Consider the following 24,782-nt stretch of genomic DNA (forward strand, 5'->3'; position numbering starts at 1 on the left):
TTTGGCAGTGTTCGGCTTATACCACGTATCCAGTTAAAGCAATTTTAATTGTAACCACAGCAAATGGGCACAGCAAGTGCTAAGACCATCAGTTCCAAAAGCTAGTTCATTTCTTTCCAGGGAGACAACCCCTCTCACCTGACAATTTAAACCATGAGCTTTGGGGATTTCACTTTCCTTATCAAGTAAAGAATGATATAAACCACCCAGGACGCGGCCAAGAGGATTTTTACCTTGCTGGGCAGCAAAGAACCTTTCAGTCAGGTTTAGTCACCAAATAACGAGGTGGTTATAGCAACCATAGCCCTGTCAGCAGTTTCTTGATATACAGGAGGGCAACTCCAGCCTGCAGCCACCACACAGCCCCAGCTTTGCTCCAGCCTGGCTGAGCACAGCTGTGCATACCTGGGCTGTGCATCCCTGGCTCTGCTGCTCCCCTCAGCCTGCTGCTGCTGCAAAACTGACCTGGAGCTCACTCGCAATGGCTACAGCTCGGAAATGCCCACATTCTCTTACACCTCACAGCCCACTAGCAGCAAAACAAGTCTGAGAAAAGACGAAACCCCTGCTCCTAAACCAAAGGTGTTTAGATATTCAAAACTTAGGAGAAATTCCCCCCACTTCCCAACAGCGATGATCCAAGGCTCATTCTGGGCCAGTGCAAACACACAGCAGAACTCACCTGACGTGTTCCAAGTTGGCATAAAGAGAGTCTGGTCCTTAGCAAGAAAACAGGAAACAACACCAGATTCTTCCACAACCCGAAATTTATTTCAGTATTTCCATCCTCACAAACACAACCCTAAGAGAGCGAGCTGCTTCCAAAAGAGACACAAAGGGCAAATTCTGCCACCCTGGAAAAGAGTAACCTGGTATTTAACCTGCCATCACGGGTAACTCTTTATTTCAGCATAACTCAAAAATGTTTCTGTTTTAGTGAGAAGCTGTCAACTCCTGAGCAAAGGATGGGGGCACAGCTCTTCGCAGAGCCCTGCCGTATCCCGACGCTGCCCGCACCGTGGCTCTCCAGGCTGGAGGCCGCCACGGCAGAGAAACAGCTCCAGTGGGCAACACCAAGGAGGGTCAGAAACCCAACGCGCCCGGCCACGCTCCACAAGAGACACCGGGGCCTTAAGAACAGGGTAAGGCCCGGACACTTGGGCACAAACTGAGAAAGACAGGAACAGCCATGGCAAGAGCGAAGCCCGCTCTGCCGAGAGCTCCGCCGCCCCGACACCTTCGGCCGCGCGCCGCGTCCCCGCTGCCGGGAAATACGCGCTCGCGCTTGACGTCACCGCGGCAGCCCGCTGCTGATTGGCCGAGAGCGCTCGGGGACGCCCCGCCCTTCCTTTGGCCGCCCCGCCCGTCGTTCCGCTCTGCGCAGGCGCGCGCGCGCACGCAGGCACGCACGGGAGCCGCGGCCGCCCGCCCTCCCCCGCCCGCCCGGCTGTGACACCGCCGCCGTCGCCGCGCCCCGCTCTCCCTGTGCTGCCCGCGCCGAGGGACGCGCCGCCCGAGGGACACGCTCGCCGCGACCGGCTCCGCGCAGCTCCCGGCGGCGAGGGCGAAAACGCGCCCCGGCCCCGCGCACCGAGACTTTTGTCCCTTAGGTGAGTGGCGTGGGGGGGCGGGGGGCAGGGTAGGCCCCGGCGCGAGCTCTGTTTGTGTGTGGGGCGGGGGGGCGGCGGTTCAACGGTCGCTGAGGGGAGCGGCGGGAGCGGCGCGCGCCGGGCTGAGGGCAGCGGCGGGAACGGCGTGAGGCGCCGAGCTGGGCAGCGCCCCGCGTCCCGGCTTTGCCCTTCGCTGCCCGCCCCGGCCGCTGGCTCGGCTCGGAGCGGGGCGGGGGGGGGGGCGGGGGGGTGGCTTTTGTTCGCCGTCACCTTGGCGGATATTCCGCCTCGCCCGGGGAGGCCAGGGAAAAGCGCCCCCAAGCCCCGCGTTATTCTGTGCTGGCTGTGGCGTTGGGCCCTGCGGTCGCCGCTTCCCGTCTGACTTCATGGATCGATCCCGGTGCAGGGGCCTCCAGAGGTACGTAGGCTTCGGCATGGGCAGGGTGCTGCTGCGCCGGCCTCGGTCGTGCTGCTGGAGCTCCCTGAGGTCCCCATCCTCAGCTCAGCGGGCCCCTCGGCTCTCCTACAAGTTAGTACAGCCATGGTAACCTGGCTGTAAGGGCTGCCCCAGCTCTGCAGACCTCACCTTTCTGTGCTTCCCCTTTTTTCAGTCGTAACCTGGGCTGCTCTGTTTGCACACAGAGTGATAGCCCAGTTGTTGTGTGCACCTTTTATTCTGCAGATCTGGATGCCTTGAGTAGGTATTTTCTGAGTTGCTTTCGTTTGTCACCTGAGTTGAGCTCATTGGGTTCTCAGGCTTTTGCCTCCCTTCACCTCGGAGGTCAGTGCAGTTCCTGTGTGGATTCCCAGGAACATCTCCACAAAAAATCTTTTAATTCCCTTGGGTAGCTGTGTGAGCCTGGACCATGAGCTTGGTGCCAGGTACCACTGCATAGAAGGACTAGCACAGGAGAGAATGAGATGATACTATGAGATTACTGTTTCATTTCAACCAGAAAGTCGTAGTCAGTCGTACAGATACTGTTACTGTGGCCTTGTGTGCTGCTCTGGCAACTCCCAGGCCTTCTGTATGTCGTTCAGTTCAGTGTGCAAACGATCTGCTTTCATACAGAAAGAGGTGTAAAGATGCCCAAGATACTTTTGGAGAATTGAGAAGCAGGGCAAGTTATATCAATCCATACCCAAGTTTCTGAATGTAACGTGGCTCTGTAACTGTAGCACTACAAGTTGTATAGGATTTGTCAGCTTGGAGTCTGAGCTGAGAAGTGGTTGCTGACAAACTGGTGTTGCTTTACTTTTGGCATTGATTTAACTATCGTTCAAGAGGCATCCTGTGTCCATTTTAATTGTGGGTACAGGGCCATACCTCCCCTAGGAAAGCTTGTCGTTCTTAAGGATCTCTTCTTGTGAACCCCAGTTCACAAAGATGATGTCAGAAACATTGTCTTGGTTTGCTGCTGCAAGTGTTCTTGGAATAGTCTGCTTGGCAGATGTGAGCTGTGCTCCGTGAAATTATGATCTGTATCAGATGATTTTTTCATTAGGAGTGTAAAATCTTTTCTGTGAAAACTAGCTTAAACTGAAGAGAAAACCAAAAGTCCATCATCCACATAGCTGGTGATGTCCATGTGAATGTTTTCCTTTATGGAACTGAGGACTCAAATTGAGCATCTATTCTCAGATTTAAGATAATTTCACAACACTGAAAATACACTGAGGAACCAAAGTACCTCAAGGCAGTGTTGGATTTGAGTCTTCTGCTGTAGTACTTAAGGTGCTGGGTGTCACTGCTTTTGAAAGCATTTAACAAATGAAGGGCTGTGCTGCAACTCAAATATCATGGCAAGGTGAATATGTCAGACTAATAGATGTATCTGCTGAGACACTAGGAGAAAGGCACCGAACCTGGCCTCAGATGATGACACTGAGGTGGAATGGCTCCCCCAGAGCAGATCACTGCTGTTACTGCTCTTTGGGTGAGTGTTGACCCTTTTGGACTGCAGAGTTCAATTGCCCAGAGGATGGTCCCCATGGCAGCGATGTGCTGGTAAACTCCTCCCAAAAAACCCCAGCCACAAACCAGAACTAAAGCAGCCTCTCAGGAGAGCTTGATTTGAAGGAACTGCGTGCTGTGCCTTTGAGCTCAGCCAGTTCAGAATGTGGCACATAGGTAAAGGAGATCAAAGGGATTCTGGTAGATGACACATGGTTGCTGGTCCTCGCTGCAGATGGAGGATGCTCTGAGTGCTGACCTTGCAGAGCATGACAGAGAGATGGTACTGGCAGAACTGGAGTGTTGTCTGGGACTTGTGATTGCCCTTGCAGGGCTGTGTGTCGGATGCCCTGCCTTGGGCCTGCTGGGCTCTCAGTTTGGATTTTTAGCTTTATTTGAGGCGTGGCAGTGATGGCATCTCAGACTAGCGCTTACAGATTGCAGGAACAAGCACGCCCTGGAAGGCATTATGTTTTGCTCGTCTATGGTAAGAAACACGGTTTGAAAGTGATAAGCTGGGTTCAGGAGAAACATGTCCAAGATTGTGAAAGCAGCTCTCCCCTTCCCTTCTGTTTTCCTTCAGCTCCAGTGGTGTGCAAAGCAGTACAGTGCCCCTTGTGGCTCTGCTTGGTGTGCCTGCTTTGTGAAGAACATCTTCCTGATTTGCAAGAACATTTTTCTGAAATTTATTCTCGTTTTAAGTGGTGTATACAAATTCGAATAGCGACTTGGACAAGAGTTGCAAGCTTGCGGATGTACAAACGAGCCGTCCTGTTGCAGATTTATATAAAATGACAGTTTGATTCCTGTTTGCCTATAGTTATGGACAAACTGTTCTATGAATGACTTGTTCAGAGGATGAGATTTGCTTGCCAATAAAACGAAATTTTATTTGCTTATGGTTTTTATTAAAACAACTGGTGAGGTCCAGAGCTCCCATGCAAAGCTTGAAAGTTTCTCTTGATGGAGGTTATGTTCAAGTTCAGGTCATGTTTTTTTCAGCTACTGCCAGAGTTCAGTTCATCTTTTTTCTGATTTGTTTGTTTTCTGTTGTTTTTTCCCCAGGTAGTATTGATGAAAGGTCCAGGCAACTTCACTATTGTTGGTCTGTCTGGAAATAGGATAAAAGTGGCTTTGGAGTACCTCTTTGGGCACAAGCAAGGGCTTTGTGCCGAAGTTTGTTCACTGGATACTTGATTTTGGGCCTGTAGGCCACTGTTGTGTAGCTCAGTCATGGCCTCGGGTAACTGTAGTGCTTTGCCACAGATGACAAGTCATATTTTTCCTTTCTGCAGCGCAAGGGAAGTAATAATAACAATAATAATAACTGTAGTAATAGTAATGAGAATGCTTACATAAATTATAGGGGAAAAAAGCTTTGCTAATGTCAGAGCTGTTTATTGAGCAAAATGCATGCCAGGGAACATTACTCTACACATAGCAGTCTTCACTTTTTGTTCAGAAACAAATTGTTGCTGCCCTCTGGTGCAGACTGATGGATGATGATTTGGGGTTTGGTTTCTCCTTGGTTTGTTTTTTTTCATTCCGTTAAAGAAGGGACAAACACAGTTTAATAAAGTTTTGTGTAAAAGATGGTTAGAGGTTGAATGATTTTGCATGCTCTTACCTGAGTGTGGACATGAGAAATGATTGTAGTTGATTCTCACGTACTTCAGCACAATTTTCTCTATGTGGGCTGTACCTCCTGCCATTAGCCCTCAGCAGTTTCACCTTGTTGCAAAGGCTGATTCCTTGCTTTACTTGTCATGGCCATCAGAAGGTGTTACTGAGAATTTCAGTACCCTGCAGTTTCTCTTTGGAGGAAGTTATCTTTTCTGCTTTTCTTTGTTTGCTTATTTTTGCCTGCAAATAACAAATAATTTCTTTCTGTGCCAGTTCTCTCATTATCTTTGTTCTCTAGAAAGAAATCCTGCCTGTAGGCTGAAGTTATTGTTATAAACTTGAGTTGCACCAGTTGAAGTAGCTAGGCATATTTCACTGGCACATGTGTGTGTGTATTCTTTAGTTTTGGAGTAGGGTTCCTCACCTCTGAGTCTTGTCTTGAGAAGAAATAGGTACCATGTTGCATTGAGCCTGATCCAAGACTGTGGCTCACTACATTTAACTGGGAAGAGCGCTCAGAGTCTTCTTTCTTAGTTTGTTATTCACCAACACTTGAGTGTGTGCTGATGGAAACTGGAAATAGAGTTTTTATAGAATATTGGTACTGCTGGAGCTTCCCTTGGTGCCTGGGAGCCGTGGAGATATGGCTCTTTGTAAATTTGGCCTGTTTAAACTGTTGGTGCTCATGCCCTGACTTTGGGCTTAAATTCCACTGGTGTCTTTGCCTCCAAACCCCCTGGGCCTGCTAAAGCTCAGGTCCTTGACTTCAGGAAGGTGCTGCTCTAATTGGGACACTTGGAGATTTTAATCTGTTGAAAACCTTTTTTCGTGGCACCCATGTTGCTAGCAAGGAGTAGCTCTGATTTTATTTCACTGCCTTTTAATGACCTGGGAGACCTGAACAGTTCATTAAGGCTCTGCTATCCCTATTGAGATCTTTGAAGAAATAATGAAAGGAAATAATACTGAGACAGGTGAAGAATTGTATTGAGCCATCCTCCAGAATTATGTGATGGTGTCATGTAAATCAGTGGTGCTGTCACTTGAAGTGTGGAAGAGTGCGTGGTGAGGAAATAGGACAGCTTCCAATGAAGAAAAAATGTAGTGTGGTACAGATCTCCTGTAGTGTAGTGGCTTGTCAGATTATTGGGTTTTGTACTCAGGGACATTTTCAGTGTTGATTGAGGAATGCCAGCAATTTGTTAACAAGGATATTTTGCTTATTGCTAAATTCATAAGAACATGTGCTGGCTATCACCTGCTTTTTAACAGGTTCTTTAAAACAATCCTGGTGAGGCTCCATCTTTGTGCATTCTCCCACGTGCTCACAGTGAAAATGATGTCACCAATTTTGTGTTCATCTGCTTGTGAGGCAGGGGAACAGGAAAAAAACATAGTCTCACCTGTAGAAACAGAGATGTCCTTTTAAGGCTGGTTTCTAAGCAGAATTTCCTATTTCATACCATTGCTGGAGCATGAGTTGTGTTGGGAAGATCGTCAAATTGCTCATATTTTGGGTTTTTTCCTTTCCTCCTGCTCAAATCTTTGATGTCCCTTAGTATTTTGACATTTGGTTTTGTGTCTCATTCACATAATTACTTCCTCTGGGGCTTCCTGTGAGGCAAAACTAATACTGTGTTCCAGAGGCTTGTTGAGTTATATCAAGGGGTTTATTTAAAAACCCTATATTACTATAAGGTTTTGGATAACCCTGTCGTAAGTTTGCTGATTTCTTATCTCCAGGTTCAAGACTTGTGTTTCAGGCTTTGTCTTCTGCCTTAGCTGCACGTTTTTGAGACTGTTGTTTCAGGTGTGATTCCTGACTAATGCATTTGGGAGCATTTCTGGGTATTGTCTTGTGCCTTGGATTGCTGACTTGAGATAATTTGGGTTGTCCATGAAGTGTAAACTATTTGAGCCAAGTATGTGGGCTTTTTTCTTTGGAGTTCCGCTATGATGCAGGATCTGACACGTTTGTGGTGTTGTTCCTGTGTGTGTTTTACCTTTATCAGAGGCCCTTCTTAAGCTGAGGTTAGTCTCCCAGTTTCACCTCATATGCTTTATGTGCTGTCTGGCTGTAATTGCAAACAGCCTTTTGTTTGGCCCTTGGTTTGGATTGACTGGTCAAGGTTATTTTGGTAAAAAGCAAAAAAATTTTACTCTAGGATTATTTCCCAAGTTGGAAAGGTGGATTTTTGACTTGGTCTTCTTTGCCTGTTGCCTCACATGCACATTAATTTTTAGAGAGAAAAAATGGATGAAGCATCTGTGTGAGAACTGGGGGGAATTTCATGATTGCAGACAGTGGTAGTCTTAAGTGAGCTGGCAAAAGCAACATGTTGGGTACTGGCAAGCCATCAAAAAGAGTTTTAGAGTACTGAGGATTATTTTATGATATGGATGATCTGCAGGACAGCATGGATAGGCAGGAGCATAGCAGGTTGAGGCAGGTGATTCCCTGAAAGTCCTTTCCAACTTAGATGATTCTATGACAAAAGAGAAATGCAGTTGGGATGGACAGCTAGTACCTAAGACTTTGGTCATCCCTGGGGCAGAGGTTTCCCTTCCCTGTCTCCATGGAATGTGAATCCAGCCCACTAGTGGTTACTTCATATTGATGTTCCCATCTTCATCCTACAGACGTGACAGTAACCTTTTGAAGCAGAGGTACCAGCTGCCTTAATATAGTGTATTCCTGTCTGCTTTGCAGGGCTGTTGAACTGGGTTGTTAAAATACTCATCAGCCAAAGGCATACATAAGTGGTGCAGGAGATTTTTAACATGGTTTTTGTTTATTCATTTCAGGGTGGTTGTTTATGTTTTTCAAAGCACCTGTTCTGTAAGGGACTTTGTACCCTTTTCATCAAAGTAATGCATGAATCGACTGAAATTTTATTATTCAAAAGAGGTGGGAGAGGGTGTCCTGAATTGGTTGAGTATTTTCTAGTGATGGCAGGCCCTTTATGCATAATTGTTTCAACTCCAATATCACAGTGTTTTTCCTTTTTTGGGGAAGTTGTGATACTTAGGGGTGCCTTCAAACTAACGTGAATATTTTCCATTGCAGCGTTTGACACTGAGTACCAAAGAAATGGTGATGGAGAAGCCAAGTCCCCTGCTCGTAGGGCGGGAGTTCGTGAGACAGTACTACACTCTGCTAAACAAAGCTCCTGACTTCTTGCACAGGTAACATTTGCACTCACCAAGTGAGAAAGTTTTTGAACCAAAGTGTGTCCTGTTTGTTGTAAATCAGACATTAGTTTCTGAGCATGGGAGAAAATGAACCTGGCTAAGTTCTGCACTGTTGGAAAAACTGTTTCATCTTACTGCAAACCAAGTCAGATCATGTGGATGTATGGCATGTCATCAAGGTATTTCTTCTGTGCAAAAGTGTGTTCCTTCCAAGGGGATAAAATGGTGATGTGGACAGATTCCAGAAATACCTGCTGTGGCTGAGGAGGCTGGATAGATACTTGTGAGCAAGCTCCCCTGTGCTCAGGAACATTCTCTGTCCACTTGAAAGTGTCACTAACAACAGCATCTGTGGAATTTCCCTTAACTACGTCTGCAGAGAGGAGTCTGAGGGGTTTTGATCTGGTTTGGGTTAATCTTACCCAGCTCTGGAACTGCTCGTATGAAATGTTTTCTGGCCACTTGCAGTCTCTGCCACCGCTGCCCCTTTCTTCTGGTTAGGCTCAGATATGGAGGACATTTGCCTTTCTTGTGAGTGATGTTCTCCAGGGAGGGCATCTTACCCTCTCTCTCTGTCTTGCTGTTAGTCTGAGCAGCAGCTTGCTCTCTGCTGCAGGAAGGTTCAGGTTTCCCTGGTTTCCTGGTGCTTGATGTGTTCTTTGCAGCGCTGAGGGAGTTAGGACAGCAAGTGTTATCATTTTGTCCTACTAAAAGCATGAGAAGAGCCACGGGATCCTGTTGCTGGTCATTATCTGAAGCTTGCCCAGGCCTTAGGAGCAGCAGAGAGCAGTTTGCCCTCTAAATGGTTGTTACTCGGTCTGCTTGAATGCCTGTTGCATTTCAGTTGAATTTGTAAGGCTTTTCTGGCCCCTTAACCAAAAGTCTTTAATTCCATTTAACTGGGGACTCTACAACCCAGAGGCTTTGAGCAGTTCCTTAAGAGCAAGTTAAACCTCTTGGTCCCCTGTGAAGGCCCTTAGTAAGAACTGCTGGCTTTCAGAGAGATTGCTTTGGAATATAGAGAGAAATGTTTTGGAGAAGAGATGTTTTCCTATCTGCTTGTGCACTGCTTCAGCTAAGTTATTGTATTTCCTTGCTGTTAGGATGTGCTGGACCATGCTCAAAATCATGACTGGTTGGTACCAAAGAAAACAATCTGATATGTCCCAGACTTTTTTCTGGATATAGTCAAAGGAGTAAAGGTCTTGGGCTTGTATTTTCACAGAAGTAGAACTAAAAAGATTTTCTAAGTCCAGTAGAATAAAGCAAGAAATGGGAAATGTGGAAGTTCTAGGGTTTCATTCTGTACGCTGACCCTCTGCACTGGCTTCTTCAAGTAGAGAGAAATATTCAGTATTCTTGTCCACTCTGTGTGACACTGAGTTCATAGAAGTACTTCATGACAGTTTTATTTCATGTGTACCGTACAAGGGTGGATAACAAAGGTATGGATTAGCATCTGCACCTCACGACCATCACCCTCAAGGCAAAGCATGCTCCTAAATAAGAACGCAGGGTGATACCATGTGGTTTTCTATTAATATAAATGTACTGAAAATACAAAGCATTTGTCACATGCTTTGTAAGCTGACAGTAACAATCCAAACTGAATCAGACTATTCTAGGCTCAAAATGTGGAAATGGAATGCAAGTGCCAAAGGATCTCTGAAATGTAAGAAGAATATTGGAAGCGAGTTTACGTATTTAAATATCAAAACCACGAGCTCGGTGCTGGCCAAGGCTGTGAAGAGAAGAGAGTTCAGAGGAATGGCAGGAGGGCTGGGATGATGCCTCTGTCAGAGGCAGGGGATTCTGAGGGTAAAGAACCTCCCAGCCAAAATGGCCACCTTCCTTAAAGGAAGCAAGCAAAAGGTTGAGGTTGATTTGGGAGTCTGCTGCGCCACCTCAGGCAAACTGCACTGCTGAATATTAAGTTTGTTTGTTCCTGTATTCTTGGAGGCTCTTGAATCTAGTGACATTTGTGAAGCATTGAGCTCTACAACTTTTGGATAAAATACTTTTTGGATTTGGTTCTATTTTTTCACTTCTGTAACTTTCACATCTCTTTGCTTGCAGGTTTTATGGCAGGAATTCTTCCTATGTTCATGGAGGACTGGATGCCAGTGGGAAACCGCAAGAAGCGGTATATGGTCAAGCTGTGAGTATTAAAATTTGTCCTGTAATCCTCGTTAATGTTCAGAATAAATCAAGGTTTTTGCTTTACCAATGAGTTTGACTTTCTTACGTGGTGATTGTGATACTGCTTCCTGTTGAGAGAGAAATAGGAATTTGTTAGCTTGAGGGTTTTTGTTTGCTTATTTCTGCTTTCATTGGCAGTTGTGTTTGATTCTTCAGCTTGCATCTGGGCTGCAGAAACCACCTTTAGGATGGGAAGCAAAGTCGAGAGGACCCGATAGATTTGGGATATAAATGTATCTTGTTTCAGTTAGAAGTAATTCCTCAGAAAGGACTGATCTTTTGAGTTCCATAAAATTCTTGTGTGAGTGGAGTTTTGTTCAAGTGGAACATAACTATCAAAAGAAATTAATGAAGTGAATTGAGGGTTGCTTTTGTTGTACTGCATTATCAGAATTGTCTGTCACCTGGGACATCTCTTCATGTGGCAGCCACGTCTTTGAGCAGTGGGCTTTTTGTTTAGGGCAGGTGTGGTTTCTTCTCCCTTCACCAACACAATTTCATTTGCAGCACAAAAATCTTGGCAGTGCAGATGTTCCCCACTCCTGTCATGTTTGGTACTTTGATGATGAGTAAAGGGTTGGTTTGAGTTCTTGATTTTTGTTTTGGGGCTGGTGTTTTTTGTTGTTGGGTATTTTAGGAGGTTTTCATTTATTTTTATAACACAAGCTAAATCCTGTCCCTTTCACAGGCCCTTAAAAAAATTAAAGCCTTAAATAGGTCCTAGATTTTAAAATGGCTGGAAAACTTGTATAGCAAGTTGTATGCTGTTTAACTATTCTGAGGAATACTTGAATCCTCGTGAAACTCTTCTGATTAACAATTCAGTGAGCTCAGGAAGACTGTTGTGAGTGAAAGACACTCGTTGGTTCCTGTATTTCTCTCCTGAGCCTCAGGAGAGTGCTCTTTTGGGGTTAGTTGAGACTCAGGTAGGTGAAAGGTGTAAAGCTCCGTACAGAGGTCACTGCAGCTGGAATGTATCTGTCTCTTTCCAGGAGATACACAAGAAGGTGATGTCGCTGCAGTTCAGTGAGTGCCGCACCAAGATCCGGCACGTGGACGCTCATGCCACTCTGAGCGACGGCGTGGTGGTGCAGGTCATGGGAGAGCTGTCAAACAACGGGCAGCCCATGAGGAAGTTCATGCAGACTTTTGTGCTTGCTCCAGAAGTAAGTGTATGTTAGACTGTGTCAAGCTTCAAATCGTGATGGGAAAAAACTGACCTCACCTGGAGCTACAGTTGGTCATATTGGGACAAAAAATAGGACTTGGCTTTACAACTCGGTCTGGAGAGTATCATTAAATGTGTCCCAGTGTGTGAATGCAGAGAAGTGAGTGTATTGGATCCCTCCTGAGCTGTTCTGTTTCCTCAGACTTGAAGTGTTGGAGCAGTACTACAAAGAACACTGAAGCTTGTGTTTGGGAGCTGACAGTGGCACAAATAATATTTTTTTAAAAATAAGGTCAGCCCTGTAGACCAAATCTCTGCTGTAGCTGTGTAGTTTGAAGTCTAACAGCAAATGTGAGTGTGGGTTGCACAAGTTACTGCTCACATTTAGCTCTTGGTGAGAGCAAAGCTGGGTACAGGTAAAAGGTGTCTTGTGTTCTTTCTACTTCTTTCCCCCCGCTGCATCACAAACTATTGTGTGGTTTGAGATGAATGTTTCAGGTTCATGTTGAATTTCTTCACTGTTTCCCTGCACAGCACTGTAAGTATACAGGCCACCCCGTGAAATTCCTTCAGAGTTTTTATTGTGAAGTTTTTGTAATGGGGAAAATGGGAATTCCTCAGTGAAACTGAGGGGCTATACACTTAGTTAAAACCCAGGATTGCCGTGACTTAGCAAAATTAGCAGATTTTATTCTGCTCGAAACTTCCCTTTTCAGTTGGGCAGAAGCTACTGTTCAGTTGTTTGCTTAGAGAAGAAAAAAATAACTTGGAAAGTAACTTTTGCCTCATAGTCCTATTGCAATATGTCCGTGTGTACCCTGCACCTTAGGTCTGTAGTCCATCCTTTTGTTACCTGCTGATACTCTGTGTTTGCTCAACACTGCATGTTCCTCTTTGACAGGGATCTGTTCCAAACAAGTTCTATGTCCATAACGATATCTTCAGGTACGAAGATGAAGTGTTTGGGGATTCAGAAGGAGAGCTTGATGAAGGTGAGGACTGCATGCATAGGGTTTGTGTCATTTTTGTTCCTCTCTCCTGTGTGCAGAGCTGCCAGAAGTGTCTCATGGAGGTGTTGGGGTGCAAACTGTAGCCTTCTCATGGGGCATGGAGCTGTTGTTAGTGAAGCTCTGCTGGTCCAAAACATTCTGGCAAACGAAGGTCCTGAAGTAGTGCCATGTTCCCCAAGGGCTGAACTGGCTCACAGATGTTGAGGCTTGACAGAGAAGCAGTGAGCAGCAGGGCTTCTGCTGCCGTAGCTGCAGCAGGCACACTTGTGTCCTATGATCAGTCAGTTCAGTACGTGATTTGAAGAGAAAGTCCTAACTGGTTTTCAGATATGACAGAGTTCACTTTTCCATCATCATCACATGTGGTAATTCATTGCTACTCGGGGCTGAATTGGACCTGAGCTGGGATTTTTCCTCTCTGTTCAATGAGGCAGAGCCGATCAGAGTGTAGCCAGAACATTTGTACATGCGTTCGCTGAGTGGTTTGTGGAATTTGTTCATCTCAATTCTGTGGAACTGAGCAGTTTAGGCAATCATCCTTGTAACTGAGGTTCATCTTCTTAGTCTGAGGCACTGAGATTTATGAGGTAATAGTGCAGTCTTTCTCTTTCACTGCCACCATATGAAAACCACCCGCTGCTTTAAAAGATCCTCAAAACCTCCTCCCAAAACTTCCTAGCAGTAATATGTCTCTGGCTTCCTCTTCTTGTGAAAATCATCAACAGCCAAGCCTCTTCACTGAGAGGCAGGCTCTTCTATCTTTTTTTGCAGCTGATTTTGCAATGTTTTCTTGGTGAGGCTTTATTTTGATTACTGCTTTCACATGCTTCTATTTTAACTGCGGCTCGTGGACACTTGGGGAGATCAGTAAGAGATGACAGGGTTTTTTTTGTGTCAGAGTCTGAAGAAGAGGTGGAAGAGGAACAGGAGGAAAGACAACCATCACCTGAACCTGTGCAGGAGAATGCAAGCAGTACTTATTATGAAAACCATCCTGTAACGTAAGAAGTCCTTTTTATTATATGAAGTTGCTTTTTTTTTTAATAGAAATGACGGACAGAATTGCTTTGGCTTTAGGTTCTGGATGTGATTTAACAGGTAATTTAGGAAAATTGCTTAGCTTGATAGAGATCTGTGTTAACATTATTTTGAGACATTGCTTCTTGATGGAAGAGAGGAAATGGGGTGGTTTTCTATGTTAGTTATTTTCACTTGTGGTCTCAAGAGTGAGATGATAAGGGAGCGACCCACATGTGTGAACACACTTAATGGGATCCTTGTAATTCAGACTTGGCACAGTACGTTTGATAGGACAGGACTTATGTCACAGGTGCATTCAGAAAAGGGTGGCTGATCACAGAATAGTTTGAGTTGAAAGGGACCTTTTAAAGGTCATCTAGTCCAACCCCCTGCACTGAGCAGGGACATCTTGATATGTTACTCAAATTTGGGTATCACTTGGAACTGAATGATGTACTTTTTGAGAGGCTGCTGTACTGGAAGAATAGCTCTCTGTCCTGAGTGTCTGCAAATCTAAGCAAGATTAAAGAACAAAAGTATTTATGATTTTGTAAGAAAAATACAAAGAAACAAACAGCACCAAACCCTGTGCTTTTTTTTAAACATATGAGTGGTGTAATAAAGGCCAGAACCAACTTTCTGGTTCCCCTGTTAAAAAAAATGTGCATGACATCACTAGACAATACCTGCTGAATGCATCAGTGGTAATGCTAAACACGAGTCACTTAATGCTCCTAATGAGAAATCTGATGGAAAAGTGGAATCTGCAGGAATTCTGGCAGCGGTTTGCTCCACATAATGCAGAAAGTTTTGAATGCCTGAAAGCATAAAGTCAGGTCTTATTTTGGGGTTACTGTGTCATTTGGAAAGAGGCTGTGAAGGCATCGTTCATCATAGAGTCACTTGGGCATGTGGCCACCTGTGGCAGGAGCTGTAGAGACAGAGGTGACTGGAGGTAAGGTAGGATTTTGGGGTGCCTGAAGAGAGAACATATTCAGACCCCCCACATTTCAGCCACACAGAGCAGAGAACAAGTTGCATGTGATTTTCTGTAAATGGGACTCACAGCTTCTTTGATAAGGAAGATGTGTAGCATTTTGGTAAAGAAACAGTAGGTTTCATTCCAGAACTGCCTTTGTTTATGTGTGCAGCTTAATAGTCCATTGGTCCTCACTGTATTTGTATTCTTTTAGAAGCAGCAGTTCTTGGGTTGAGCACCTCTTCTCCAGGGTTGAAAGGCTGTGTGATTCTCTGCAGAGAACTGTAGAACATGTCTTTGCTTCATCAGAAGTAAAATCTGGTTTTGTACCCAGTAGGGGAGTACAGCTTCACTTCTCACTGTATTGTATAGGTACAAACCACGTTGTAGCAAATGGAGACACAAGGATCTTTTCCATAGCAGAGCTGTTGTCATAGCACAGCCTACAAAATGTGATAAAATGCAAAGCAATTGATAAACTCATAAAATGCATTTGACTATTGTAGCAATGGGATAGAGGAGGCGCTGGAAGAATCTTCTCATGAGCCTGAGCCAGAGTTGGAATCTGAACCAAAAGCTGAGGAGCTGAAAGCTGAAGTAGAAGAAAAGACCCTTGAGGAGCTAGAAGAGAAATCTCCATCTCCACCTCCTGTAGAACCTGTTTCGCTACCGCAAGAACCACCAAAGGTTAGTTACAAGTCATATCTGTGCTACTAAGTGCAGGTAGAAACCAGATTGGCCTTTAAACTTCTCCTATTTGGGTGGCTAAACCGGTACCTCTCTTTAGTGTCATGCTGTATGAACAACTAGGATTGATCTTTGAGCTTGCAAAAATGCGAAGGTTCACTAAAAAAGGAAAAAATGTTATTTTTGAGTGCTGCTCATCACCTATTGTAGATGGTAAGCTCTTGTAAAGTGTGTGTGTGGGTATATGCACGTGTAGGCATTTTTAAATGTGTAGTTAACATGTTAAGAAAACACCTGAAGCTACCACTACCAAAAATCTCATACAATGGGGACGGCTGCTCTTTCCTTGAAAAGAAACGGAACGCACTGACGGTCGCAAAATTGTCGCAGCATCGGTTCAAAATCAGTCTGGGGGCATTGACTGTCTCCTTACAGTCATGATGCCTAATCTTAAAGACCAGAGTGCACACTGTGTGTCCTCTGGTGTGGTTACACCTGCGGGCTTGCAGAGTGCTGGGAGCAGCCAGGGAGAGCTGGAGCGAGGTCATTTTCTAGCTCCAGTGTGTCTCCTGTATTTTTTTTTTCAATGCTTTTTCTCTTCTCCATTTTTGATTGTAACTTCAGGCATCCGCTTCCTTTCTTTGTGCAAAAGACACTTTACACTCCAGGGTTTTCAGTCCTAGGTTTGGCTGCATCATGGAAAGCAGTGATCTGGGAATGCTGAGGGCACTGGGCTCACTGGAGCAGCGGTAGTGGGCACGGCACGCGCTTGTTCCGTGCCCTTGGGATCCACAGACAGCCGGAACTGCAAAGCCTTCTGTACCTCCATTGTAATGCTTGCACAACCATTATTTAATAGTCAGATATGAACCAAAAGTGTGTTTTTAGCGGACGAGTTTCCCTGTAGGAATGTCAGTGGTTTGCCATGATTAGTAGCCTAGGTTTGTTGCATTTCCTGCAGGCTTTCTCTTGGGCTTCAGTGACCAGTAAAAACCTGCCTCCTAGTGGTACTGTTTCTTCCTCTGGAATTCCACCCCATGTTAAAGCACCAGTCTCACAGGTAACCCATCTGTGAACACCTTGGATTGTCTCATTACTTCTGCAAACTGCTTCAGTTTTTTAAATTAACAGATCAACTTGTTTGACTTAAATTGCACAAATTAATTGTGTGTTAAATGTTAATGCACTCACCTCCTTGTCGCAAGTAAGGGCACGACCACGTAACAGGTGTAACTTTGGGTGATGGTAATGTTAAAATCTGTTCTTGTGGAAACAGGAAATCACTCTCAGGTATTTTTACCTAACTTAATGGCATATGCTTTGGTTTAAAGGGGAAACACCTGTTCCCCACAAAATGCTTCTTTTCTGAAGTGTTTGAAAAGGGCATTGGTGGAAGTGCCCAAAAGCAGCAAAAACAGAGTGCACCATTTCTGAGGTGCAGGATTGTCTTGTAAGGCTAACATCCACAGGACTATGCTGGGTTTCATTATCCATGGGTAATTAGCTTGTCACAGAACCCTGTACCAACTTATGACTGTGTGAGGAATGGAAGGATTCACATTTCCTTGCCAGGACAATGCTATCTTCCCATTCCTAGGTTGACTGGGTGATGAGGGAAAGGAGGAGAGCAAGTTTGACCTTGGTGACAGCTCACATGCTGTTCATGCCAAGGTGTTGTGAGACATTCTAAATTCTGAATTCAGCTTCCTCCATCTGTATAAAAGTGTTGAAAGAGAAAATGTGTCCTTTGCCCCCGTGCATTGATAGGGTGTACCAGAGTGCTGTAGCTTGAGTTGTCCTGTCCAACCTTTCTGCAAGGCTGCAGTTCTCAGTAGGATAGCTGGGTTACTGCAGCTGCTGTTCTTGCACTGGTTTCTTCTCAATTCTGTGGTAACAGAGATCTCTCTCTAGGACTAGCCTTCAGCCAAATGCATGTTAAAAAAGAAACAGGGAAGAAAAAGAGAAAAAGGGAAGAAAACTAACCAAACAATCCCCAGTGCCTTATGTGGTGTTGCTTCTGGTCTGCTGGGACTATCATGGACATCAAATAAAGGCTGTGTAATGAGTTGGGAAGTCTGTTGGTCTTCATCAGCTTAAACAGGGCTTTGAACACTTAGGTGGTGTTTAACCTGTAAAAACACGGTTTTGTAACGCAGGATAGATTTTCCTTATGCAATACCAAAACTGGTTTTCATTTATTTGGCACTGAGAGGGTGGATGGTTGTAATGTGGCTGCAAAAACCATTTCAAATCATTTGCCCAAGAGAGCAGGAGACAGCTCATAGATGTCCCCTTAAACTCTTCCGTGTTGCCTCTGTTGCTTGTTGTGCTTTATGCCTTCTGATTTCTTTTGCTTTGACTTGATATTTTAAGTAATGGTGTGTGGAAGTTTCTGAGCAATACTGATATGGCAGGAGTTTCAACTCTCAGCTCTTCTGCAGCCAGAATTAGTCAGTTCTGAGCTCCTTTTCTTGAAAATATTTTAGACACGGTGTGTAGAAATCTGGTAGAAAGGCACCTGAACAAGAAACTGCAAAGCAGTACCAGCTTTTTCCTGTTCTCATGGATCCATTTATGCCAGACACTGTGCATGTAAAGGAGGACAGGAGATGCCCTGGTGGGTGGGTGGGTGGCTCCTTTGAGATGCTATTCTAGCTGCTGTCAGTGATGTTACAAAGAAGTAACTGCTCTGCTCATTCATTTCTCTGCATCAATCCAGTTCCCCCCCTCCCCACTTCTGTCAGGCTAAAAATACAGTCCCTGTAGTGTTAACTCCTTAAAGGACTGCACACGGACTGGTCTGGGTATAAAGCAGTTCAGGGCTGTTTCCTTACAGCTGTGGAGTGAAACAGGTCAGCATTTCTTGCTCTTTTTCTAATTGGAGATGATTAGAAATCCACCTGCCTACATTGATAAACTGGGACTTTCCCTTATAACATTTTCAGTTATTTTTACCTCTGACTTGTATTACTGCATTGTTTGTCATAGGGCTGCTGAGGAGCAGGGGTAGGCAGGGCCTGATTCTTGTCTTTTGGGGAGAGTTCCTTTCCCTCCCCAAAATGAGCTCCTGAAGAGAAGAGACAATGCCACCTTTTCCTTCAGGGTTGTCAAAGCTCCACCAGGCCGAGGTTTGCGGCATACTTATCTCCTATGGTAATTTGGGTCTCTTGAACTTCTTACTCAGTGTCCTTCCATCCACTCTGTGCTTGCTGGGACGTGCTGGAAGATGAGCTGCAGTGAGCTGCTGCTTGGGCTGTAAATGGCAGCCCTGATCTGGAGTCTTGTGGTGCTGCCAGTCGTGGCAGTGTTTTGGGGAGCACAGTTCTGTGTGAGGGCTTTCCTCCTGAGGCACTGAGGCAGCCTTTTTCTTTATAAAAAAGGATGGTACTCCTTAGAAAACAAGCAGGGAGATCAGCTGTTTGTGTGCGGGGTAAGAAGTACAGCCGAACACAAAGCCAGCAGCTACAAGGTCACTGTTAGTGGGAATTTAACAGCAGGACATCAGGGGCTTGGCAGGTCTTGGCTGGGGCTGCCAGAAGGAGAGAGTTTGAGTCTGATAGCCATGTTTATCTGAGAAATGGGGGTCTGAAGGTATCAAGTTTGCTTTCTGAGGTGTAATTTCTTCTGCGCTCACGGTGCATGAGTGAAAGATGGCAGAGGCACTCCAGTGACTCAGGAAATACAATGGAACAAGATTTAACAGCAAGGCTGATTTTCTGAGCTTGTTCCTGGAACTGAGAAAGTGATCCTACAAGTGCTGTAGGGACAGATGCCTAGCTGTGTGGAGCACAAGTGATAGGAGGGCCGAGACGTTGGTTTGGTGTGTAACGCTTGCGTGTTGCATGTAAAATCCAGTCTTTCTTACCTGGGGAGTACTCTGTCTGGAACCAGCAGTTATCCTGAGTCCTTAAAGGAGAATAAGGGAGATGTTTAATAAAACTACTTCTCCCCAGCAGGCTGGCCTGTTCACCTTGTGTTTAATCCTACTTGCAGGCTGCTTGTGGCTTTTTGTGCTCCTGAGGATAATGTTGTTACTCTAAGATAGGAACCCAGCATACCATCAGCTGCTTAACTGTTGTACAGAAATTGGAATTTGAGAAATACTGGAAATTTCTTCAGTGACCAGCAGCCTGCATAGAAACATCTTTATTGTTCTGTCTGTTTCTGCTAAAGCAAATTTTTTGCTTGCAAAAAATTGGAATGGGTGTTCCAGTACCTGAATACAAAGGGTGTACTTCGAGCATGGTGGTCTTGACATGAGGAAAGTTGAAGCCTATCCAAAGAGGTAGTCTGTAGAAACTCATTCCAGGAAATACTTACTTCACCTCCAAGGGCTTTTGTCCTCCTCTTTGTTTTTGTTAGTTTTTGTATAGTTGTTCTGCACTGCAGGAAAATAGTTCCTCAGGGACTTGGACAGAACATGGGATTTGCCCATCTCTTTGTGTTCATCTTGGACTGCCTCCTAATCTATGAAGTTTGAGCTTGGCTTGAGGAAGCTTTATGCCCTCTACGATTTAAGTCAGGCTGAGGGATTTGTGAATAACAAACATTGGGGTCTCAATGCCTGGTCAAACATGGGAAATTCACCTTAGGTGTGTTCTGGGGAGATGCTCTGATTGAGAGATTGCTTTGCACCTCTTAACAATGATAAATGAACACTGCAGTCCTGGATTGGTACAGAGGAATTCAGACAGGTGAAAAAACCACTCCCAGACACATTGACATCAATATCTATCTTCCAGAGTTTGTTTTGTGCATGCCACTTACCCATGTCTTGTGTTGTGGGGGTTTTTGTTTTGGTTAGTTGGGGGTTTGGGGTTTTTTTACGGGCCAGTGTTAAATAATGCACGTTCTCCTCTTTTAGCCAAGAGTGGAAACAAAACCTGAAGCTCAGTCTCAACCTCCTCGCGTTCGTGAGCAGCGTCCCAGGGAAAGACCGGGTTTTCCACCACGAGGACCTCGGCCAGGTAACGTGGATGAGCTTGTGTGTCTGCTTGGGTTAGGGAGAGGTGTCTGCTGAGGCCTTGGCTGTACCTGTGTCGTGTTTGCCTGATCATGAACTGCCTGTGCCTGCTGCCTTCAGCTAGAAATGAGGGAGGGTGATTTGGAGTCCCAGGCGGTTGGAGTGTGAATATGCTTGTTGCTGCCCTCAGATGTGTTTGTCCAGATTTACACTCATCTTTTGACCTCTGGTTCTTCCTTCCTCTTTGTGCTGTCTGTAGGAAGGGGAGACATGGAGCAGAACGAGTCGGATAATCGTCGGATAATTCGTTACCCGGATAGCCACCAGCTCTTTGTTGGGAACTTGCCACACGATATAGATGAGAGTGAACTGAAAGAGTTCTTCATGAGTAAGTAGTGATTCCAGCTGCAGGGACTGAGATGGAAAACTGTGTTAAAAACTCCCCTAACACTGATTTGGACTACATGGAAAAGCTTTTACATAGTGCCACACTACAGATGTCTGGAACGAGCAGAGGGTGTGGAGCTGGCACTGTGGGTTTCGATAAAATGTCTGTTCCCTTGTGTTTCTGCAGACTTTGGAAACGTGGTAGAACTTCGCATAAATACTAAGGGAGTGGGAGGAAAACTGCCTAATTTTGGATTCGTGGTATTTGACGATTCTGAGCCGGTCCAGCGAATTTTAGTTGCAAAAGTAAGTATTGGTGTTGGGTACTGAGTATCCCCTTCCAGGGGTGGACCAGAGGCCCTAAAGCACAAGTATTGTGGGCCCTTCTAGTTTGCGTTGCCATTGGCTCTGGCATTCAAAAAACAGCTGGAAGAAAACCACTTTTGGATACCCATTGTGTCAGGAGTGCTGTGCAGCTTCAAAAGCTGTGCCAGCGTTCCTCCAAGTGCATCACGTGGAATTTGAGTTTTCTGCCTCTATACAAAATAATCCACACAGAGCTCAGAACTTACTTTTAGAGATCCTTTGGCTGAAAGTAGAACAGGTAACCTTTCGAAGGGCATCACACAGCTCTCTGAATTCCATACCCAGGGGTCCAGAGGTGGGAGCAGGGTTATTTGCAGTTTTGCTTTGAGGAAGCAGGGGAGAGAAAGAAGCAGTTTTCCTTTCCGCACTGTGGGAGTGAGATCTAGTAGAGCAATTCGTCAGGAACTTCAACCCTGAAGGGCAAGGACTAAAGCTGGCAGTGAGGAGGCTAAAGACAGCACTGCTTTGGCTTGAGACAAGCACTTCAATTCCTTGTGTGCCCGAGCGAATGTAGAAATGGAGTTCTCTAGGGCCGAGGTGGCGTGCTGCAGGGCACCCTTAACACGGGACACGCTTGTCTCGGGCGTGTACGCGAAGGAAGGCCGGGGCCCGCAGGCAGTGCAGAGTTTTGGTGTGCCTGCTGTGGCACGGGCTTTGCGCTGCGGTGACTAACGTGTGCCCTGACCGCTTCTCCCCATAAGCCCATAATGTTCCGCGGCGAGGTGCGCCTGAACGTGGAGGAGAAAAAAACCAGAGCCGCTCGTGAGCGAGAGACGCGCGGCGGCGACGAGCGCAGGGATATTCGCCGCAACGAGAGAGGCCCGGGGGGACCCCGTGGAATAGTGGGTGGCGGCATGATGCGGGACCGTGACGGAAGAGGACCTCCCCCGAGAGGTGGCATGGCACAAAAACTCGGCTCTGGACGAGGAACCGGGCAGATGGAAGGCCGTTTCACTGGACAGCGTCGCTGAAATCTCCACTGTGGGCAGACAGTCTTGGCAGTGGTACATTATCCATCGTGTTTGCATTCTTGTTAATTTTTTTTTTCAGCTTTGGAATGTGACACAGCCCTTCTGATCGTTTCTTTGATGTGAAAACATCCTTTAGTTTCCAATTTAAATTGAGGTGGACATTTTTTCCCCAGTTTCACAACAGGAGTCACACTCTTAATTTATAAATGTGTACTTGGAGAATTGAGGACTAAAAATAAAGAGAAAAGGAAAAGAAACAAAACAAAAGACCAGTTAACAATCTGCAACAGAAGTTGAACTAAAGGACCTGCCCGGTAGAATTCAGATCCTTTCAGTCAAAAACCCTCTGCTGCACATTTTGTGTAAGTGTTACCGTTTCTGCCTACTACTGTTGGAAACACAGATAGTGCAATTTGTGCAATTGGAGAAGCTTGCCTTTTTTTTTTCTCCTTCTTAGAACACTCGGCTCCAAACAAACTCGTGTTTACGCACTCATCAAAATGCACTAATGGGTCCTCTGAACTCATTTGTACTGACAGCTGCAGGAGGCATCGGAGGGAAAACCTTCATCCTCTTACTCAGACAGAATAGCTTGGGGAACGATGCGGGCGTCTGCTCTGCTTGCTGTGACCAACCTCTGTACACACACAAACCTTAATAAGACTACACCTTTGTTCCAGAAGGAATGCAGTTAGCTGTAACCAGAACCCAGAGTTTCCGAGTCGTAGCCCTGAGTACGCAACAAGTTTGATAGCTCACGTCAGTTTTTTCTATCTGCCCCTCTTCAGTGCAGGGATGGCTGCTCAACACACTCCTCCTTCCCCTTCCCCCTTCGAGAAGCGTTGTACAGTGAAACTTGTCTTGACTGTATTTGAGTTCTCTGGTAATGTAATAAGCATGATGGTGCCTTCTATGAATACATCATTCCAGTCTTGCTGGTGATTTTGTACAGTATAGTGTATGAAGTACTGTGCTGCAAAGCCAAGCGGCTGCAAAGCATTTAAAGGAAATAATTGGAAAATTGTATTAAAAAATTGCAGTATCTTTCAATGAGTAAACGTTGCTAAAATGATCTTCCACCTTGCTCTTCAATTAACAAGTTCGCCTGGTTTTATTGCAGTGGGGGGGAAGGGAGGATGAAGGCATCCGAGTAGTCTCCAGGTTGTCTCTTTTCTTTAATCAGTGTCAGAGATAAAGAAAGTGGAGTTCTAATCTCTCTTGGACCCGAATTTCAGAAGTCAGTCCAGCACGGCGGGCGCTTCTGGCCAGCTCGTAATGGGTAGAACTAACCATCCTTTGTGAAGGTGAGCTTACCAAACGGGGATACTGCAATTTTCAGAGAACTGAACAGCGGCTCTTAAGTTCTTGCGTTTTCCAGTTGCACTTTTTTAAAAACTTGTACTCATTTTGCACATAACTCTGAGCTGAAGTTGGCACTGAGGTGGCTCTGGGCGGACGGATAGAAAGGAGGCATCCTCTTGTGCAGTGTGAGCGGTGTGTTGTGTGTGGAGAGCTGTTTCTGGACCGTGTCCCAGAGCAGGTTCCCGCGCAGCGCGGGCGCTGGCTCCGGGCTGGAGAGCAGAGGGGGTGTTTGTGTGTGCGTCCCTGCAAAGCGTGACCGCCCGCGGCTGCTCCTGAACACGGAACACTTCAAATGAAAGAAGGGCAGCTTCAGGCAAAAGCAGGGAGGGCATCCTGGCAGTCTGTCTCTGGATTATGCAATCATTTGCTGGTTTCCAGTAACGTGGAAGATTTTGCACATCTTTTCTCATACGCTAGGCGAGGGGAAGTGGCATCTGTCTGTTCTCTCCCAAACTTGAGGTCTTCTGTGTTCCATGGTAAGTCTTGCACTATTTTCATACGCTTTTTTTTTCTGGGACACATTTCTACCAATTGGCATTTTCATATTTCAGGTTTTTTTTTGTTGAAGGTCTTGCAATTTCAGCTGTTACCTGGAAATCTGTAGTACTTGAAGTGCTCGCCACACAACTCCACTCGTTAGGTTTGAAGCCCTCGGACAAATTGCTTGTCATCGGTCAGCAGTTTGCCACCAGTGTGGTTTGTGTAGCCTGGAGGTTGTTTTTTTCCTTCTGTAGTGCTGTGGTGTTTCGCTGCCACCTAATTCGTTTGTATGGCAAATGGCACTGGAAATAATCGACAACAAGAACGGAGTAGTAAAAAGAGCTCCTGGGCCATTTTTGGATTGCTTCTTGTTTAAGTGACACGAACCCTTGGAACATCATCCAGAGAAGTTTACATGGTGATAGCTCACCTGCTGTACTGTGGACTCTTATGTGTTCTTGACCCTCTTAATAGTACATGTACCTCTTAGAGCAAAGGAAGGGATTCACTGACCATTACTGTTAGTCGCTGATTTGTGAATGGTGGGAGTATTTTGTCATTACAGTTCTACTTCAACAAACTTGGCTGACCATCTTGACTTTAGTAGGTATTCGAGACAGTGGATTACCATCTTTATTGCTGTAACTTGTCAAGCATTATATGCTAGTAGATTCTAGTTTAATTGTTGCAGGTGGAAAGTATTTTTACTTTTAAGTTTCCATTCTGAATGTGTTTTGACTAAACATACCAATAAACTACTGATGTCTGCAGCATTTATCCATGTCCCTAATTCTCTTGCATGCAGGTGGCT

The 24,782-nt window shown here is 45.5% G+C and overlaps 1 protein-coding gene across 2 annotated transcripts; it reads left to right on the top strand.

The window, feature by feature from the left end:
- The first annotated feature begins 1,452 nt into the window (after nt 1–1,452).
- On the top strand, nt 1,453–24,746 carry G3BP2 (G3BP stress granule assembly factor 2). 2 transcript variants are annotated; one of them, XM_015623890.3, is made up of 12 exons: nt 1,453–1,610; nt 8,255–8,373; nt 10,456–10,537; nt 11,571–11,744; nt 12,648–12,738; nt 13,655–13,757; nt 15,262–15,442; nt 16,404–16,502; nt 20,307–20,409; nt 20,665–20,793; nt 20,980–21,098; nt 21,860–24,746. In XM_015623890.3, exons 2-12 carry the CDS (start codon nt 8,279–8,281, stop codon nt 22,127–22,129), a joined length of 1,446 nt encoding a protein of 481 aa, XP_015479376.1. In that variant the 5' UTR covers nt 1,453–1,610; nt 8,255–8,278; the 3' UTR covers nt 22,130–24,746. The 2 variants fall into 2 exon arrangements, with proteins under 2 accessions (XP_015479376.1, XP_015479377.1); XM_015623891.3 differs by lacking the exon at nt 16,404–16,502.
- The last annotated feature ends 36 nt before the right edge of the window (nt 24,747–24,782 follow it).

The sequence above is a fragment of the Parus major genome, chromosome 4 (assembly GCF_001522545.3).
Source record: "Parus major isolate Abel chromosome 4, Parus_major1.1, whole genome shotgun sequence".
In the NCBI taxonomy this organism is placed as follows: Eukaryota; Metazoa; Chordata; class Aves; order Passeriformes; family Paridae; genus Parus; species Parus major.

What these genes read in the sequence shown, in the direction of transcription:
- G3BP2 (XM_015623890.3), top strand. Translation starts at nt 8,279, where the DNA reads ATGGTGATGGAGAAGCCAAGTCCCCTGCTCGTAGGGCGGGAGTTCGTG. An exon ending in AAGCGGTATATGGTCAAGCT is followed by an intron (nt 10,538 to 11,570) that starts GTGAGTATTAAA and finishes GTCTCTTTCCAG; the next exon opens with GAGATACACAAGAAGGTGAT. An exon ending in TACCGCAAGAACCACCAAAG is followed by an intron (nt 15,443 to 16,403) that starts GTTAGTTACAAG and finishes CATTTCCTGCAG; the next exon opens with GCTTTCTCTTGGGCTTCAGT.